We start from the raw sequence: 20,391 nt of genomic DNA, 5'->3' as shown, positions 1-20,391 counted from the left end.
AACTGAACACTGTGCAATCATCAGCGAACATCCCCATTTCTGACCTTATGATGGAGGGAAGGTCATTGATGAAGCAGCTGAAGATGGTTGGGCCTAGGACATTGCCCTGAGGAACTCCTGCATCAGTGCCCAGGGGCTCAGATGATTGGCCTCCAACAACCACTACCATCTTCCTTTGTGCTAGGTATGACTCCAGCCACTGGAGAGTTTTCCCCCTGACTCCCATTGACTTCAATTTTATGAGGGCTCCTTGGTGCCACACTCGGTCAAATGCTGCCTTGATGTCAAGGGCAGTCACTCTCACCTCACCTCTGGAATTCAGCTCTTTTGTTCATGTTTGGACCAATGCTGTAATGAGGTCTGGAGCCGAGTGGTCCTGTCGGAACCCAAACTGAGCATCGGTGAGCAGGTTATTGATGAGTAAGTGCCGCTTGATAGCACTGTCGACGAAACTTTCCATCACTTTGCTGATGATTGAGAGTAGACTGATGGGGCGGTAATTGGCCAGATTGGATTTGTCCTGCTTTTTGTGGACAGGACATACTTGGGCAATTTTCCACATTGTCGGGTAGATGCCAGTGTTGCAGCTGTACTTGAACAGCTTGGCTAGAGGCGCAGCTAATTCTGGAACAAATGTCTTCAGCATTACAGCTGGGATGCTGTCGGGTCCATAGCCTTCGCTGTATCCAGTGCACTCAGCCGTTTCTTGATATCACGTGGAGTGAATCGAATTGGCTGGAGACTGGATTCTGTGATGGTGGGGATATCGGGAGGAGGCTGAGATGGATTATCCACTGAAGATGGTTGCAAACGCTTCAGCCTTGTCTTTTGCACTCACGTGCTAGACTCCGCCATCATTGAGGATGGGGATGTTTGCAGAGCCTCCTCCTCCAGTTAGTTGTTTAATTGTCCACCACCATTCACGACTGGATGTGGCAGGACTGCAGAGCTTTGCTCTGATCCGTTGGTAGTGGAATCGCTTAGCTCTGTCTATAGCATGTTGCTTCCGCTGTTTAGCATGCATGTAGTCCTGAGTTGTAGCTTCACCAGGTTGGCACCTCATTTTTAGGTATGCCTGGTGCTGCTCCTGGCATGCTCTTCTACACTCCTCGTTGAACCAGGGTTGATCCCCTGGCTTGTTGGTAATGGTAGAGTGAGGAATATGCAAGGGCAATTAGGGATGGGCAATAAATGCCGGCCTTGCCAGCGACGCCCACATCCCGTGAACGAATAAAAAAAAAATGCCGGGTCATGAGGTTACAGATTGAGCTGGAATACAATTCTGCTGCTGCTGATGGCCCACAGCACAGCATGGATGCCCAGTTTTGAGCTGCTGGATCTGTTCTGAATCTATCCCATTTAGCACGGTGGTAGTGCCACACAATACGTTGGATGGTGTCCTCAGTGCGAAGACGTGACTTCGTCTCCATGAGGACTGTGCGGTGGTCACTCCTACCAATACTGTCATGGACAGATGCAATTGCAACAGGTAGATTGGTGAGGACGAGGTCAAGTAGGTTTTTCCCTCGTGTTGGTTCGCTCACCACCTTCCGCAGGCCCAGTCTGGCAGCTATGTCCTTCAGGACTCGGCCAGCTTGGTCAGTAGTGTTGCTACCGAGCCACTCTTGGTGATGGACATTGAAGTCCCCCACCCAGAGTACATTCTACGCCCTTGCTACCCTCAGTGCTTCCTTCAAGTGACGTAGTGTGAGGCTCTGTAAAACAAGCCGTCGGTGACCTGCCTTATGCACTTGTGTACTTGTGTGCAGATGACTGAGAGACCCTGGCGATGTCCCCAGTTGCACCCTCGAACGATCCGGAGGCGAAGAAGTTGAGGGTAGTGGGAACTTTGACAGCGACAGGTAAGGAGATGCTGCTCGGCCCAGTCGGGAGCAGCTCGGCATCAAGGAGGCTGCAGATGTCCGCGACTACCTGGCGACTGAGTCTGAGCCTCCGTATGCACTGCTCCTCAGAGACGTCCAGGAAGCTGAACCTCGGTCTGTAGACCCTGTGGTGAGGGTAGTGCCTCCTGCGAAGCCGCTCTCTCTGTTGTTGCCCTCCGTGCTGTTGTGCAGGTGCCTGTGGCGCAGCACTGTGTTGTGGAGCTCCACGTGGCGGCGGTGGACGGCATGCCTGGTGAAGCTGGTGATGTTGCTTGTCCTCGGATGAAGCGATGAATTCAGCCATGGTGCCCCCCCATCCTGATGGTGTGAGTTTGAGGGGTTCTGCAAATTAGGTAAATTTGTTTGCACAGCATAGTTTTGGGTATAAGGTAAGAATTTTGAGTGGAAAGACAAAGGTCTTTCAGCCAAAACTTTGTCTGAAGTGACAGAGTGCCCTGCTGCAATAAATGAGGTTTTCCCCCCACCTGTCAAATAATCCTTTGCATCTCCCACTGGCTGCTGGCTGAAACACGTCTGCTCCAACAGGGAATGTTTCCCACAGCACGGGAAACACGCTGAGGGTTCAAAATTGCACCCCTGCCAAAATCTCCACTCAATGAGGTCTCTCAAGTACCTCAACTATCTGACTAACTATGTAAATCAGCGTCCCGTCGGCTTTAATTGCCGGTGGGAGTCCCGCATTCGGGAGGTGTGTGCGCACCCGAATATTTCACTCGGGAACCCGGAAGTCAGCGGGTTGGAGCTGGGCTCCGAACCCGCTCTGGATTTCTGCCATTTATCGAGCCCCCCGCCGCCTTCCAAGCACCCCTCCACCATCTGAAAATCGTCCCCTTTGTGTCCTCCTCACAGCTTACTTTCCCACCTAGCTTTCTATTGTCAGCAAACTTTATTCCTCCTCTATTCCTTCATCCGAGTCATTTATATATTTATAGTGAAAAGCTCTGACTCCACTAGTCACATCCTGCCAATTTGAGTACATACCCATTATCCATACTCTCCTACCTCCTAACCAATTTCCTATCCAAGCCAATAGGTTGCCGCCAATTCCATGCACTCTCAATTTTGTTAACAGTATAACATTGGTCCCGGGGGGAAGGACCAAAATCGGCCTGTTACACCTGTTTCAGGCACGCGCCCTGTACGCCTACAGTGGAGTCTTCACCAATATGGCTCATAGCTCCCGGGAGTTGCGAAATGAGCATGCGCACTCTGCCCACCATACGTGACTCTTAGGCACTTGTAAAATGGGCGCAGTGTCATCCAATTTCTAGGCAAGGGAGTTTTGGGAGACATGAACGTGTCATGGGGAGACCTTCATAACTATGATTTATGAACAGTGAAGAATAAATGCCATAATTTTTTATTTTGCTTAATTAATATTTCCAAATATATCCTGGAGTAGCTCCCCATATTTTTTTGTTAGAGGCAACTTTTTTTGAAGTCACACTGCAAAGCATCTGTAAATTCTGAGAGAGATTTCTCTGCACAGTATGAGTGGCACCTATATGTTTACCACTGTGAAATCAGCCAACACATGCATACCCTGTTACACTGTTTACAACAGCTACAGACAAAAGTAATGGTACAGAAAGTGGGCATCTTAAAATCAAGGGTGTGTGAATAGAATCGTGTCGCATATCAAAATGTTGCATTTACGTTTGAATAAAATTTTCAGGCAGGCTAAAAAACACACATAGCACAGCTTTAGAACATGATGCATATTGTATAAAAGTATACACAACAGCCTTTTTCAATGTATAGCACAGAACATGAAATGTGCCTGCTCAGATGAGAATAAAATTTAGCCCTTGGAGTTTGGGAAGACACTGAGAGGGCACTAGGTGGCACTCTTAGTGCAGCTGTGCAAAGTGCATTTGGGATGTAGCAAGTGAGGTTATAATGATGCTGTACTGAATGAGATGGGAAAAGCTGTGCAAAGTGGTGCTTCATAATTACAGCATCAGATCGTGTCCAAAGAAGGCTTTGAAAACTCTATGGCCTAAAAGTGCCTCTGCTTGGACATGGAACAGTGTAAATGGCACAAAAAATGTAATACTAAATATTACATAATGGGAAAGATTTCCTCTGTTCACTATTTTTAGCAAGATCATAAACAGTTCTTTATACTAATTTTTACAATTGCATTACAAATGGCAAAAGGAGGAAATCTTTCCTCGATAAGTGGATTATGATTTGATGTAGGACTGTTGTCAATGAGTCGCAAGACAAATTCAACCAAAAGGTTCAGAAGACGTCATAACCTCAATTCTAGGTTTTTGTCATTGTGTACCATAGATACTGAACAGTTTAGCTCAAAAAATTACCTTTTTTTCTAACCATTATACAGCATTCAGACTGAGTATGAGGCAGTGTGCCACAAAAGATGATCAGGTAAACTTCACTGCAGCAAGTGTCATAACACTGTACCTTTTTTTTGGTAGCGGATTATTAGCAATACTTTGCTTGAAGAAAGCTTTTCTGTATATATTATAACAATAATGATATAAAATCAATATAGAATTGCCTCTGATGTTTATTCCAGGAACATCTGATTACAGTTAAATCATGTGACTCACTGCCTCAACATGAAAGTGGAGTGAAAATCACTTCAGAGTAATTTCATTTAGAAACGAGATGATACATGATCCCTGCCAGGACCTGTCCTTCACCACATGTTGTTTACTTCTGCTTAGGTCTTGCACATTCCTCTTATCAGTTTCAGTGTTCTTGATCACTTTACCATCTTTGGCTTGACATTAATACCTGAATACCACACAACATAACTGAACAGTACAGCTGTTTAGTATTTAATGTGTGATTCGATGAAAGATAAATTGATGAATTACATTAAAAAGTTTTATGTTTTAATGAATGTTACCTGTTACTCGCAGTTTGTCAACACCAATAGCGATTTCATTTTCGTCTGCAGAAAACAATACCTTCTTGCCATCCTTTGCTTTTACTTCAAACCTTCTGCACTGGGCAACCACAGCATTAGATCCTGGAATTAAACAGGAAACGGAAAACACATTTTATGCCAAAATGCTTCTTTGGCTGATAATAACAAAATAAAGTAAAATCATCTATAAATTTTTCTCTGAAACAGGAGCTTTTTTTGTATTTATACTTGTGGAATTAAAAATAACAATAACAAAAACCTAAGATTGAGGTTATGATGTCTTCTGAACCTCTTTGTTGACTTATCAAATCTATTAGATGTATTTATTAATGTTTCAAAATATCATGACCATGATCCCGGCTTAAATGCAACAATGAATTTCACTGAGAATGTAATTCTCTCAAATAGCCTTAATATTATGTTACTGGAAGACAACACAATATACGGTCAGCCAAATAAACACAAGAATAGGTCATATTGCCGCCATTAGGCTCAGACTCAAAAGCTTCTTGCAAAACATATTGTGTGACTAAAACAGTATTAAAATTACAAATCTCCAAGAGATAAAGAGATTTTTATTTTTAAAGGAAGGCTCTTTTAAAATAAGTAGTAATGCTTGCACTGTTTAGATGACTCATTATTAACAGAGACTTAACTGCTTTTCCATGTCATATTTCTCTCAGTCCCACTTTCACACAGTTCATAGTTCCCCCTTTTCCCGTCTTAGTCTTTACTTAACATTTTGATATTGAAATTCAAGTCAACATAGCAGTTTGCATAAGCATTTCCAAAAGTAAATCTGGTTTATCCAGTCTTGATTTCAAATTCCCAGGAGTAAGTGCGGATATGAAAAAGTTATAATCAAGAGTAACCCAGTAGCACAGTTATTGGTACAGTAACACATTGTACCACAAATAATAGTAAACAATTTTACAACACCAAGTTATAGTCCAGCAATTTTATTTTAAATTCACAAGCTTTCGGAGGCTTCCTCCTAAAGCTTGTGAATTTAAAATAAAATTGCTGGACTATAACTTGGTGTTGTAAAATTGTTTACAATTGTCAACCCCAGTCCATCACCGGCATCTCCACATCACAAATAATAGGGCATGGATTTGACATGGTAAGGTGCAATATAAATGCAAATCTTTCTTATTTCTTACTAGTTGAAATTGATAGATAGAGATGAAAAAATGTTCTGGTATTTTGGACAAAGTTGAGGTAAAAGATATTTGTTAGATTACTTAAGCATATAAACAGTTAAGAAAAGGACATAAGTTATATGATTTCACATAGTTGATTCGGTACTATACATTATTGGTTCCCACTACATTTCTTCTACTCCATTCTCTTCACAGCTCAATTATTTATTCATTACTTGTTCTCGGGATGTGGGCAAGCTGGCAAGGCTGCATTTATTGTTGCCATCTCTAGTTACCTTGAGAAGGTGGTGTTGGACCATCTCCTTGATCTGTCGCAGCCGCTGCGGTGATGGTGCTCCCACAATGATGTTAGGTAGGGAATTCGACAAGTTTCAATTATATGACTTAGATTATTACTCACGTCTATGCTATAATATGAATTATTCAGTTTCCATCCTTTCTTTGTGTAGTTTTAAAACTTGCAACTAGATCAAGGTAATTGAAGGAACCATGTAAGATCAATCCGGGGAAACCAATTTTGTACGATTTATTTGGAAGCGTTCTGACAGTTAGCTGTTTATAAGCAGTTAGAAGCCACCTTATCTTATTGGGAACTAGCTTGAGACTGGTGGCAGGGATTACCACACTGATGGTTACACAAAAAGAAGAGTGTTTTGAGTTTGGAACACCTCTATCGAGTCTTCAACCTACAGCAAGTCCATGGCACGGAATTGTTATGCAATTTCAATTCAGAGAAGCACTCTGCAAGAAACGAGCTGGAGCTTTATTCTGAGCAGCGTGCAGCTGTCTGACCTTGCTGCTTCATCCGTGCCAATGTATGTCACACTCAATTTAGATAGGATTCAATTAATTGGCGGAAAACTCACGTAAGAATACAATAAAACTGGAGAAGCACAATATTGAATAATGAAGCCTCCCTCAGTTAAACATTGATGAAGGCAATCTTCTAAAGCCCCATCTCCAAAGCTTCCTTTTAAAGAGCTGATTATACAGTGATAAGGATACTGCATTTAGCCAAAATATGATTTCATGTTTGATGTAATGTTAAAAAATTAGAAATACATTTTAATTATCCCAATATCTGAAAAAGATACTAAGAATGAAAACAATTTTCCAGCTCAAATCTACAAACACAGAGTGAATTAAGTGAATGTTGAAATATTAATTTTCAAAACAGGGTCTTTGTTGTTGCTTGGGGATTTGCTGAACCTGACTGTTAGAGTTCTAAATGAAAACAAATATGAGCAGTTTCAACCCAGTTGCTAAGGACAGCAAGGCTACAGCACAAAATTGCCCAAAATACATACATGCCAGAGTTTCTTTTTAGTGTATCAATTCTCCATTAATACCTGAATGCCACACAACATAACTGAACAGTACAGCTGTTTAGTATTTAATGTGTGAGAACATTATCTGTATAACAGCACAGGTTGGAGGGGCTAAATAGCATTTTCTCAATCAAATGTTCTAGCCAGTGAAGGAAATTGATGAATTTTGTTCAAAAGTGCTACCACAATCCTCACAACTTTCATCAGTAATCACCTTAGAATACACTGATAGACTGTGTATACATATAGAAAAATAATCACTGCTACTCTTAGCTGAGAATATTTGACTATCTGTGTAGACAGGATAAATCCAATCCGTCCAATTACCGCCCCATCAGTCTACTCTCAATCATCAGCAAAGTGATGGAAGGTGTCGTCGACAGTGCTATCAAGTGGCACTTATTCACCAATAACCTGCTCACCGATGCTCAGTTTGGGTTCCGCCAGGACCACTCGGCTCCAGACGTCATTACAGCCTTGATCCAAACATGGACAAAAGGAGCTGAATTCCAGAAGGGTGAGAGTGACTGCCCTTAACATCGAGGCAGCATTTGACTGATTGTGGCATCAAGGAGCCCTAGTAAAATTGAAGTTAATAGGAATCAGGGGAAAAACTCTCCAGTGGCTGGAGTCATACCTAGCACAAAAGAAGATGGTAGTGGTTGTTGGAGACCAATCATCTCAGCCCCAGGGCAATGCTGAAGGAATTCCTCAGGGCAGTGTCCTTGGCCCAACCATCTTCAGCTGCTTCATTAATGATCTCTCCTCCATCATAAGGTCAGAAGTGGGGACATTCGCTGATGATTGCACAGTGTTCAGTTCCATTTGCAACCCCTCAGGATTGGGCTGATAAGTGGCAAGTAACATTTGTGCCACACAAGTGCCAGGCAATGACCATCTCCAACAAGAGAGAGTCTAACCACCTCCCCTTAACATTCAGCGGCATTACCATTGCTGAATCCCCCACCATCAACATCCTGGGGGTCACCACTGACCAGAAACTTAACTGGACCAGCCACATAAATACTATGGCTACAAGAGCAGGTCAGAGGCTGGGTATTCTGTGCTGAGTGACTCATCTCCTGACTCCCCAAAGCCTTTCCACCATCTATAAGGCACAAGTCAGGAGTGTGATGGAATACTCTCCACTTGCCTGGATGAGTGCATCTACTACAACACTCAAGAATCTCGACACCATCCAGGACAAAGCAGTCCTTTGATTGGCACCCCATCCATCACCTTTAATATTCACTCTCTCCACCACTGGCGCACTGTGGCTGCTGTGTGTACCATCTACAAGATGCACTGCAGCAACTTGCCAAGGCTTCTTCGACAGCACCTCCCAAACCCGCGACCTCTACCACCTTGAAGGACAAATGCAGCAGGCAGATGGGAACAACACCACCTGCACGTTCCCCTCCAAGTTACACACCATCCTGACTTGGAAATATATCGCCGTTCCTTCATCGTCGCTGGGTCAAAATCCTGGAACTCGCTACCTAACAGCACTGTGGGAGAACCTTCACCGCACGGACTGCAGCGGTTCAAGAAGGCGGCTCATCACCACTTTCTCAAGGACAATTAGGGATGGGCAATAAATGCCGGCCTTGCCAGCGTGCTCACATCCCATGAACGAATAAAAAAGAGGACATAACAACAACAAATTGCATTTAATATACTGCGCTTAACGTAGAAAAACATAATAAACACTTCATTAAGGCAAATCAAAAAAAAAGAATTGGCTATTATAAATATAACAACAATACCATTTCTCCCCAGAAAGTATTGATGCATTTCCAAGAAACATAACCTCGTTGACATTTTGGGAGTTATCCAAGATGTTTGCATAAGCGGATAGACATTGTTATATCAGTCAGGGCCAGACTGGTCGACAGTTGCCAGACCTAGAAGGCTCAGCATGTGCCTGTTAGAACCTTTCCATACATTGCCCAAAGGAAATACAGTAACATATTTTTTCCTTTAATTGGCTCACTTTCTCTTTTACTTCAATAACACTGCATATTCTTCATTAAACAGAGGAACAGTTACAGATTGCACCAAACCAAGCTTATGACCCAAAGCACAACACTCAGCTTCTGCTTTTCCCATATTTCCAGACAGCACCAGTAGAGATCGACGACCAGGTCTCAGGGAAGTAGTAGGGCAGCCTGGTGAAATCAGTCTGCCCTGCGCGAAATCGCAGCCTAATTGGATCCACTTACGTGGTCTTCCGGGTTCCCCGCTGCTGATCTGCGCGTCGGGTGGACTGTGCATGCGCAGTAAGATCTGTCAGCTGGAGGTGCTCTATTTAAAGGGGCAGTCCTCCACTGACAGGTGCTGCAACAAATAGGAAAAAATACAGCATGGAGCAGCCCAGGGGGAAGGCTGCTCCCAGTTTAATGATGCCTCACTCCAGGTATCATTAGATGGGGTGAGGAGGAGGGGGAGGACAGAGACTTCCCCTCGGCGGGCGGGAGGAAGCGGCCTGCCTCTGCCACCAGGAAAGCCTGGCTCGAGGGGGCAGAGGAGTTCACCTGCACCACCAACATATCGCCCACCTGCATACAATGCAGGAGGCGCTGCAATGACCTAAGTAGGTCAGCCAAAGTGAGTACATTTACTCATTCCCCTACACTCTGTCTGCCACATCACCGCCCCCACCCCACATCTCCTTCTGCACTGCCAACACTACTCTATCACATCACTCCTCACACCCACTCAGAGCTCATCCTCATCTTACCTGCACTTACTCACCTCGCCAGTACTCATCCCACCACTACCACTCAACCCAATCCTCATACAATCTCATGGCGCTATCTCATACTCACCCTCTCATGCATCTCTTTCACGGTCAGCCTCACTCAACCTGCCACTACATGTGCTGCAGCCACAGGGCATGCATCACATATGTGCAGTAGGAAGCGTAAGGCAAACGTGTCGTGAGCATGAAGGGGATGCACAAGGGTGTTTGAGGGTTTGTCATGGTTTTTACTTCTATTGATTTCTGACCAACTCTCATCACATATTATATTGGCACCACTACTGCCACGTCTTTGCGAATCTTGTCTGGTTTGTGCAATAATGCCCTTTCCTGAGGATCACAATGAAGACCCACACCTGATGCCACCCATTGTGTCACTGCAAAGTGGTTGTAGGTGTATTTGCAGGGCTCTTTTGTGCAGACGACTGAGAGACGTCGGTGGATGTGTCACAGCACTGTGTTGTGGGGCTCCACGTGTCAGAGGTGGACGGCGTGGCCGGCGAGGCTGGTGATGCTGTTCGCCCTCCGAGGAGGTCATGACTGCAGCTACGGCAGCCCCCATCCGGAAGATGTACATCTGAGGGGGTCCGCAAGGTAGGTACATGTCTCTGGACCCCGGGGTAAGTGTGCAAGTTGGTGAATTTTCTTGTCAGGAGGAGGGTGGTGGAGGCCAAACTTTGTCCCAAGTGACAGAGTGGCCTCCTGCAATGAGTGAGCGTCTCTCCCTCCCCCCCCCCAACCTGTCAAATGGACCTTTGCAGCTGCCACAGGCTGATGGCTGCAACACGTCCATTTCAACTGGGAGTGTTTCCCCCAGTATGGGAAACAGTCCCAGTTGTTTGTAAAATACCACCCCTCCTGACATATTCCCTTAATCAGGTCTGTTAATGACCTGAAATAGCTGGATAAATACTGTTAAGTGGCACCCCGCTGGCTTTAATTGCCTGCGGGAGTCCCACATGCGGGGGATGCGCACGCATGTCGGCGCGTCTGTGGGGAACCTGGAAGTGGGCGGGTTGGAGCCGGGCTCCCGACTCGCTCTGGGATTCCCCGGTTTTCGGAGCCCCCCCGCCAGGAACGCACCCGATAGCGGGTGCTAAAATGGAGCCCTTGGTTTTTGATCTCTACTGGTGCTGTCTGGAAATATGGGAAAAGCAGAAGCTGAGTGTTGTACCAAGAACAGGATATCACTGAATGAAAATTTGATCAGCGTTAGCAGTAGATATCAATTTCTGCTATTGGTGATAAATAGTAAATATTCCAATAACTTTGTTTAGTTACGTAATATTATTTAATTTTGCCTTGAATTAATTCAATAAAAATGGACTTGAATCAAAAGGATATGTAACTTTTTGCTCTAGATTAGAACTGTATGGTGTAAATTTGAACCGGATGATGTAGTGAGTCAGCATACTGTCCTTACACCTCTGGAACCTGCTTTTGAATACAGCACAGATTAATAGGATAAAGTCTCCTCTCTTCATTGACTGAAGGAAAAAGAAAAGAAAATACTTGTATTTATACGATGCCTTTCATGACCTCAGGATGTCCCAAAGCACTTTACAGCACTTTGGAGTCATATGTGAAAAGAGTGGGCAGTCTCAGCCCATTTTCCAGTGGGTATGGATCCACAGTACTTCATCGTCTACAATTTCACACAAATAGACAATCTCAGTTAAAGAGGTCATAGGAGTATCTAGGCCTCAATATTAATGGGGAAGCGGGGAGAATGTGGGGGAGAGTGGTAGCACAGGGAAAACAGAGCAAAGCCGGGGACGTGGACGCCCTGCTGATCTTAATGCCAGAGCCGCATTTAAATAATCTGCTGCAGACTTCTGCCCGACACCCGGCTAAATTGACAGCCTGGCCGGTGGGCGGGAACAGTAATTTGTGGCAGGAGGCTGCAGCCAGGGACCTGTGAGAAAGACCCCCAGCAATGAGTGGGGCGGGGGTGTCTGGCCATGATCGCAGGGGGCGGAATGGGGTTTCTGACTGTGATCTGGGCCGAGGCTTCCTTGTGAGGCATGGAGGAACACTCCTGTTCCTCCTGAGCCTAAAGGAAACATGAAAAATAAATTGAAAACTTACCTTCTGGCCTCTTCTGTCCCAGGATCTGGTTCCCAACAGGTTACAATGAGATACATCGAAACTACAGCACAGAAACAGGCCATTCGGCCTAAATGGTCTATACCGGCGTTTATGCTTCACACGAGCCTCCTCCCACCCGTCTTCATCTAACCCTATCAGAATACCCTTCTATTCCTTTCTCCCTCATGTGCATATCTAGCTTCGCCTTAAATGCATCCATGCTATTTGCCTCAACTACTCTGCATTTCACATTCTTACCATTCTTTGTAAAGAAGTTTCTAGAGGTAGAGAAGTTTCTCCTTAATTCTCTATTGGATTTATTAGTGACTACTTTATATTTATGACTTCTAGTTTTGGACTCACCCACAAGTGGAAATATTTTCTTTACGTTTACCCTATGAAACCCTATCATTATCTTAGAGACCTCTATCAGGTTGCCTTCTTTTTTCTAGAGAAAAGAGTCCCAGCCTATTCAGCCTTTCCTGATAAGTATATCCTCTCAGTTCTGGTATCATCCTTGTGAATCTTTTTTGCACCCTCTCTAATGCCTCTACATCCTTTCTATAATGAGACCAGAATTGGGCACAGTACTCCAAGTGTGGTCCAACCAAGATTTTATACAAGTTTAACATAACCTCTTTGCTTTTCAATTCTATCCCTCTAGAAATGAACCCCAATGCTTGATTTGCCTTTTTTATGGTCTTATTAACCTGCGTCGTTACTTTTACTGATTTCTGTATCCATACCCCTAGATCCCATTTCTCCTCTATCCCATTAGACTCTTATTATCCAAGCAGTATGTGGCCTCCTTATTCTTCCTACCAAATGCACTATCTCTCATCTATCTATATTGAAATTCATTTGCCCATTCTGCAAGTTTATTAACGTCCTCTTGCATTTTGATACATTCTTCCTTTGTACTAACTACAACCCTCCAATTTGGTGTCATCGACCAATTTTGAAATTGTACTTCCGTTTCTTGAATCCAAACCATTAATGTAACGTTTGGCCTGACAGGAAAGCCGTCACTACTCTCCAACTCAGGCCTCGGATCCTGATGACATCATGGGAGCCAATCTGCATATTTAAAGTAAGACCCCATTTCCTTCCTGTGGATGTCCTGCTTGCCTGCTCAAAAGAGCAGGTTAATATTAAGGTAAGAAGGAAGCAGGATTGGAGGGGGGTAGGTGACTTGCGTTATTTTAACTGCACCACCCCCCCCACCGCCCGGTTTCCGCCAGGTGGGGGCAGTTAAAATCGGGGCCCTAATGTAGAAAGTGGAAAAAATCACCTCAGTACAATTTGGGTCATCTCCTAAAGTTGGGTTTAAGGCACACTATTAGGAGAGAGTTACAGTGCTTTAGTGTATATTTAGATTTGCTTATCATTAACAGAGGAAAAATGTTGATTCTGCAGCAATGATATCCTCAAATTGATGGTTATAAAAAGGTATTCATAATTTACACTCAATCCTCCAACAATATTCCTGTGGAAAGATATTTGGTTGGAGAAAATCACGGAATTCACATATAAACCCAAAGTACCCGTTCTTAAATTATTGGATACATTGAATTATTTTGGCAACAAAAGATTACGTTTTTAAAAATTACAAATTATGCAATATATGTAAACAACATATTTTATGAATTAATGCTATCTGATGGATTATTCTATATAGTGTGATGTAAAAGGCAAGTTTAGCACATTCACGTATCTCAAAATACTTTCAGGACATTACTAAAAACATTTTTGCTGATATATCAAATTGCAGACGATAATTTATATGGATTTTCCAACAATGGGCAAACAAAATGTGTAACACATTGAGGGACTAACTTGTATCATCTGTGTGAAAACTAAAGGTTATAAGCAGGAATTTCCTCTGCTGCCCCAATGATTTTTCAGCAGGACTGTGGCAGGCGGTGATAGAAAATTGGTTGGGGACACTTCATGCTGGATCCCAACATTATATTTTCCACCAGAAGTGATGGCAGGTGCCAGAGGCACCCATCCACTTACATACAGACATAGTCAAATGATACAGTAATAATGAAGTTACACGTCACATTTTCCATCATTATTGCCATAGCAACATCTGGCATAAGGAAAGCTTATATACAACAGGCATCAGCAATGCCAAAGCCGATAAAAGCCATTTAAAAATGAAATGACCCACTAGAGGAGTGCAATCAATCAAAAGGGAATTGATTCATTCTTCCTTATTAGCACATTATGTGGGAAGTTGTGGAGATCGATACTTTTTTTCTGTTTCGGTGGCAACCAGTCTCTTTAACTCTGCTGGAGGTGCAAGAGTCCCGCAGTAGCAGTGATTTTCTGGCCCCCAGAAGCTTGTCAAAAATACTCTATCTAGGCTGACCCCTAGAAATCCGCCAGCGCTGAGGCTGGATGGCAGCCAGAAGTCTTGCCCTGTCATATCTGATGGCATTGCCAGCATAGAGTAAAATCCTGACCTATTTGTTCTACTACAGTCAAATATATAATAATTATATACACTTGTCATAAAAGTGATATACATGGTCACATCAGCAACTTTCATTTAAGTAGTACCTCTAACATAGAATAACATCTCAAGGAATTTCGCAGAGGAAAAACAGACATCAAGCCAAAGGAGGAGAGATTAGAAGGGGTGACCCAAAGTATGGTCAAAGAGGTAGCCACCTAACAGCATTGTGGGAGCACCTTGACCACACTGCAGTGGTTCAAAATGAAGGCCCATCATCACCTCCTCAAGGGCAACTCGGGATGGGTAATAAATGCCAGCCTGGCAATGACGGCCACGTCCCAAAATGGAGAAAAGTTAAGCAAATTATAAGTTCTCTGAAGGACAAAATGGTAGATTGGAAACACACAGATTTTGTTACCAGCATATATGAACTGGCAGAAATGCAATTGCCTTAAATCATTCTGCGTCCATGAAAATGGATGGTCAATAATTGCAGCACTAAGTCATTGCTGCAGGAGTTCCTCAGGGAAGAATCCTCAGCCCAACCATCAAGCCGATTCATCATTGACCTTCCCTCCATCATAACGTCAGGAGTGGAGTTGTTCGATTGCAAGTCCACAGTGTTCATCTCCATTCACAACTCCTTCAGATACAGCAAAGACTAAGGGCCCCGACAACATTCCGGTTGTAGTGTTGAAGACTTGTGCTCCAGAACTAGCCGCACCTCTCGTCAAGCTGTTCCAGTACAGCTACAACACTGGCATCCCCGACAAAGTGGAAAATTGCCCAGAAATGTCCTGTCCACGAAAAGCAGACAAATCCAATCCGGCCAATTACCGCCCCATCAGTCTACTCTCAATCATCAGCAAAGTGATGGATGGTGTCATCCACAGTGCTATCAAGCGGCACTTACTCACCAATAACCTGCTCACCGATGCTCAGTTTGGGTTCCGCCAGGACCACTCGACTCCAGATCTCATTACAGCCTTGGTCCAAACATGGACAAAAGAGCTGAATTTCAGGGGTGAGGTGAAAGGGTCTGCCCTTGACATCAAGGCAGCATTTGACCAAGTGTGGCATCAAGGAGCCCTCATAAAATTGAAGTGAATGGGAATCAGGAGGAAAACTCTCCAGTGGCTGGAGTCATACCGAGCACAAAGGAAGATGGTAGTGGTTGTTGGAGGCCAATCATCTCAGCCCATGACATTGCTGCAGGAGTTCCTCAGGGCAGTGTCCTACGCCCAACCATCTTCAGCTGCTTCATCAATGACCTTTCCTCCATCATAAGGTCAAAAGTAGGGATGTTTGCTGATGATTGTACAGTGTTCAGTTCCGTTCGCAACCCCATAGATAATGAAGCAGTCCGTGCCCACATGCAGCAAGACCTGGACAACATCCAGGCTTGGCTGAAAAATGACAAATAACATTCGCGCCAGACAAGTGCCAGGCAATGTCCATCTCCAACAAGAGAGGGTCTAACTACCTCCCCTTGACATTCAACGGCATTACCATTGCCGAATCTCCCACCATCAACATCCTGGGGGTCACCATTGACCGGAAACTAAACTGGACCAGCCACATAAATGCTGTGGCTACAAGAGCAAGTCAGAGGCTGGGTGTTCTGTGGCGAGTGACTCACCTCCTGACTCCCCAAAGCCTTTCCACCATCTACAAGGCACAAATCAGGAGTGTGATGGAATACTCTCCACTTGCCTGGATGAGTGCAGCTCCAACAACACTCAAGAAGCTCGACACCATCTAGGACAAAGCAGCCCGCTTGATTGGCACCCCATCCACCACCATCATTCACTCACTCACTCCCATTCACAACATTCACTTCCTCCACCACCGGCACACGTGGCTGCAGTCTGTACTATCTACAAGATGCATTGCAGCAACTCGCCAAGGCTTCTTTGACAGCACTTCCCAAACCCGCGACCTCTACCACCTAGAAGGACAAGAGCAGCAGGCACATGGGAACACCACCACTTGCACGTTCCCCTCCAAGTCACACACCAACCTGACTTGGAAATATATCACCGTTCCTTCATCGTCGCTGGATCAAAATCCTGGAACTCCCTACCTAATACCACTGTGGGAGAACCTTCACCGTATGGACTGCAGCGGTTCAAGAAGGCGGCTCACCACCACCTTCTCAAGGGCAATTAGAGATGGGCAATAAATGCTGGCCTTGCCAGCGACGCCCCCATCCCATGAACGAATAAAAAAAAAAATGAAGTACTGACTTGGATAACATCCAAGCCTCAGCTGGTAAGTGGCAGCTAACATTTGCACCACATAAGCACTAGGTAATCGTCATCTTGAACAAGAGAAAGCCAGCCATCTCCACCTGATCTTCAACAACAGTACCATCGCCTAGTTCGCCCAGAATCTTGGAGGTCCCCACTGACCAGAAACTTAACTGGACCAGCTATATCAACACTGCAGCTATAAAAGCAGGATAGATGCTGGTTGTTCTGGGATGAATGGCTCAGCTCTTTAATCCTCAAAGGCTCTCTGCCATCTACAAGACTGAAGCCTGTAGGGTGCTGAAACACTCGCTACTTGCCTGGATGTGTGCAGTTGCAAGAACACTCAAGAAACTCCACATCATCCAAGACGGAGCAGTTTGGGTCAGTGGCGCCTCTGTCACTGGACTCACTATCCACGCCCTCCATCACCAGCACACTCTGGCTGCAGTATGTATGACCTATAGGATGCACTGCATCAATTCACCAACAAGAAGTTTGATCACCCTTATACCCCTCCCACTCAACAATATCATCTGATTCTTTCTTTTCTTTCCCTGTTCTCTGAGATGCTGCACTGCTCAAATAGATAAAAACAAAAGTTTGTTCATCATAGACCAATTCTTACATATATGTATCTTGCATTTCTTCTCCCTTTCCTCTTCACGTCCCTTTTCCTCTTGCTCTCTTTTTCTCTTCCCATCTCCTTTACATATTTTCCTCTCCTATTCTTTCTTCAATTCCCTTTTCCTCTTCCACTCCCCCTCCTCCTTGTGTCTCTTTTCCTCTCCATCTCCTCCTTCACTTCCATGTTCTTCTTCTACTTTTCCTCTTCCTCTCCTTCTTCATGTTTGTTTTCCTCTCTCACCCCTCCATCAATTCTATGTTCCTCTCTCTGCTTCTTTTCTCTCATTTCTTTTCACTTTTTTCCATTTTCCCCTTTCTTACTCTTCTGAGTTACCTCTCTCACCTATTTGTTTCTGTAACATTTTAATTGCAGTGTTTACATTTCAAGCAGGGGAGATCACAAACAGGGGAGGGAGATCAGGGGCACAATTTTAGCATGGCGGCAGGAAGTCAGCAGGTCAGTGATTAGTCGCGTGGGAAACACGGGAAAAAATTTTTGCACGTCAGTTTGAGCGATCGCAACTGAATTGAAGAGCCTTGAGTTTACTTCCAGGTTTCAATTCTCCAAGCTGCACATTGGGCGTACTGCGCACCTGCATGATGTACTATGAACTGGAGTATTTAAAGGGCCAGTGCAAAAAATGGATTTTGAAGGAGAAAGGAGGAGCAACGTGAATGCAGCATCATAGAGCCAAGGCAGCACCCCGTTTTAGCAACGCTTCCCTTGAGTTGCTACTGGCTGGTGTGAGAAGCAGGATGGACGTCCTGTACCCAGCTGACAGGAGGAAGCAAACTGTTTCTGCCACTACGAAAGCATGGCTGGAGGTGGCAGAGGAGCTCAGCAGCATGGGTGCAATGCAGAATGTGATTTAATGACCTAACCAGGTCAGGAAAATTGAGTAATTTGGTGATTCAACCGCATCCTGTGTAAAGAACCCTCCACTCCTCTCTCACTCCGTCCTGCCAAGCCTACTCCATCACATCACTCCTCACACTCACTTAACTTTCATCATCAACTTACCTTCACTTTCTATGCACTTCCTTACCTCCCCATTTGTGAACCCACCACTGCCACTCACCCCAATCCTGATACAATGTGATGAATCTGTCTGATAGTCACCCTCTGGTCCATTTGTTTCATTGTCAGCCTTACCCAAAGTAATGCATCCATTGTGTGAAAACGTCACCTTCAGATTCATAGGTCTGTTCTTTCTCTCCTTGTAGGAGAAGAGAGTGAAAAATGCAAGAGAGAGGAGTCAGACTGGAGGGGGGCCACCACAAATAGTACCGTTGACAGAGGAGGAGGCGATGGACATTAGTTGAACGGTTGCATGCCTGGCCATCGGAGATGGAGAGACTGACCACCCTCAGATGGCTGATGACAGAAGTTTAACATCCTTCACACATATAGATTATCACTTCTCCAATGAATACTTAATATTGGTTTATGTTGTCTTCCAGGGCCTTCATGGATTGAAGAAAAGTCAGCAGCTATGGAAGAAGGCGATTCCGCAGAGGAGCTCAATTCTTGTGAGGGCGCACCATCACATCATATACAACCATGCACCAGTGCAGATACTGGCACTTCGGTGGGGCCTGTTAGCCAGATAGTTGGGTTTTCACCTTGTGATTCACAACTCACAAGTGAGCACGAGTGGACACTGGTGGCAGGGGCAGCTAAGCTGTGGATAGTCCATGTTTCGGGGGAGGGCACACTCCTGTCCAAGCTCTGCTCAGTTGGACAGATTCTGAACCCTGGGGGACATTGTTGAGATTGAGAATGACCGAGGTACAACTCCATCTTTGTGAGGTGATGGAAAAGGTGTCATGCACACTCTCCACAGGAGCGCAGAGGCTGGAGGAGTCCAACTCCATCGCTAGGTTGGTGGCGCAGGTAAGTGAGGGAATGTCTTCGATGGAGAGAGTGGCCACTTCCATTGAGCTTCAAGCATGGCTCTCAAAAAAGTCCATGCAGGCCATGACAACGGCCGTGCAGACTCTGGATGCCAACATGTCCTTGCACTGGCCCTGGAGAAGGATGATGACAAAAGGGGACATGGAAGTGAGGACTCCACTCAAAGAGCTCCTACATATCATCTGTTGCCCCCCCCCAGCCAATACCGGCAATGCTGCCTCCTCTCCCGATGGCCGAGTCTGCCCCTGTACAGGTGCAGGTGGAGCAGTCTTTGGCAGGGCCCTCACGGGCTCCAAAAACCAGAGGGCATAGGCCAAGAACATCTTAGCAGTCAGGGCCTGAATCTGGGTAACCTGCCACTAACTCTGCCGAAGCCAGAGGAGATAAACCACGTAGAAGCGTTTGGAAGAGAAGGGCTTAGGTTTTGTAATTCACCAAGGGTATGCACAAGGGTGTTTAATGGTATATCATGTTGTTAATTTATATTTGTTTTTTGTTCATGCCACATTAAATTTTATAATTCTCACCACCACTGCCATGTCTTGTCCATTCTTGAGTCCCTTTCGTGAAATCGCCCTTTCATGTGCTTCATCATGAACGCCAAGACATGATGCCACCCATTGGGCACGTGTGCATTGGGTGTATGTGTGGTTGAAGGAATGTTTTGTGCAAACAGAGGTGGGAGGGGGGTCCTGATGGTGGTGGTTGTTCCAGACGGCCTGAATAGTTCACATTCTTCAATTTGCAGATCTCATCATAAGAACCTGTTACAGAAGAGGGAATCCCTGGCACATTGGGCAGTGATGTGCGTCGCTGCTCTGGCGATGGGTTCCCCATCTTTATTTTCCACCTCCTCCTCATCGTCTTCTTCAATGTTGGCGCCAGCAGAGGATGTTTCATGAGAGCATTCGACTTCCTCCACCTGTAAGCCTCTCTGCTGAGTGACGTTGTGCAGGACGCAGCACATGACGATTATTCTGCATGCCCTCGCTG

At 45.0% G+C, this 20,391-nt stretch overlaps 1 protein-coding gene across 1 annotated transcript in view; it reads right to left on the bottom strand.

The window, feature by feature from the left end:
• The window catches only part of LOC137332600 (zeta-sarcoglycan), a 424,722-nt gene that overhangs the window by 81,541 nt on the left and 322,790 nt on the right, over positions 1 to 20,391 (bottom strand). The window contains exon 5 of the mRNA XM_067996589.1: positions 4,783 to 4,905. Coding sequence (XP_067852690.1) covers positions 4,783 to 4,905 — 123 coding nt within the window. The remainder of the gene's footprint in view (positions 1 to 4,782; positions 4,906 to 20,391) is intronic.

The sequence above is a fragment of the Heptranchias perlo genome, chromosome 1, assembly GCF_035084215.1.
Source record: "Heptranchias perlo isolate sHepPer1 chromosome 1, sHepPer1.hap1, whole genome shotgun sequence".
In the NCBI taxonomy this organism is placed as follows: Eukaryota; Metazoa; Chordata; class Chondrichthyes; order Hexanchiformes; family Hexanchidae; genus Heptranchias; species Heptranchias perlo.
Note: the sequence above shows the minus strand (reverse complement) of the source record. Positions and strands in the feature narration are given on the sequence as shown.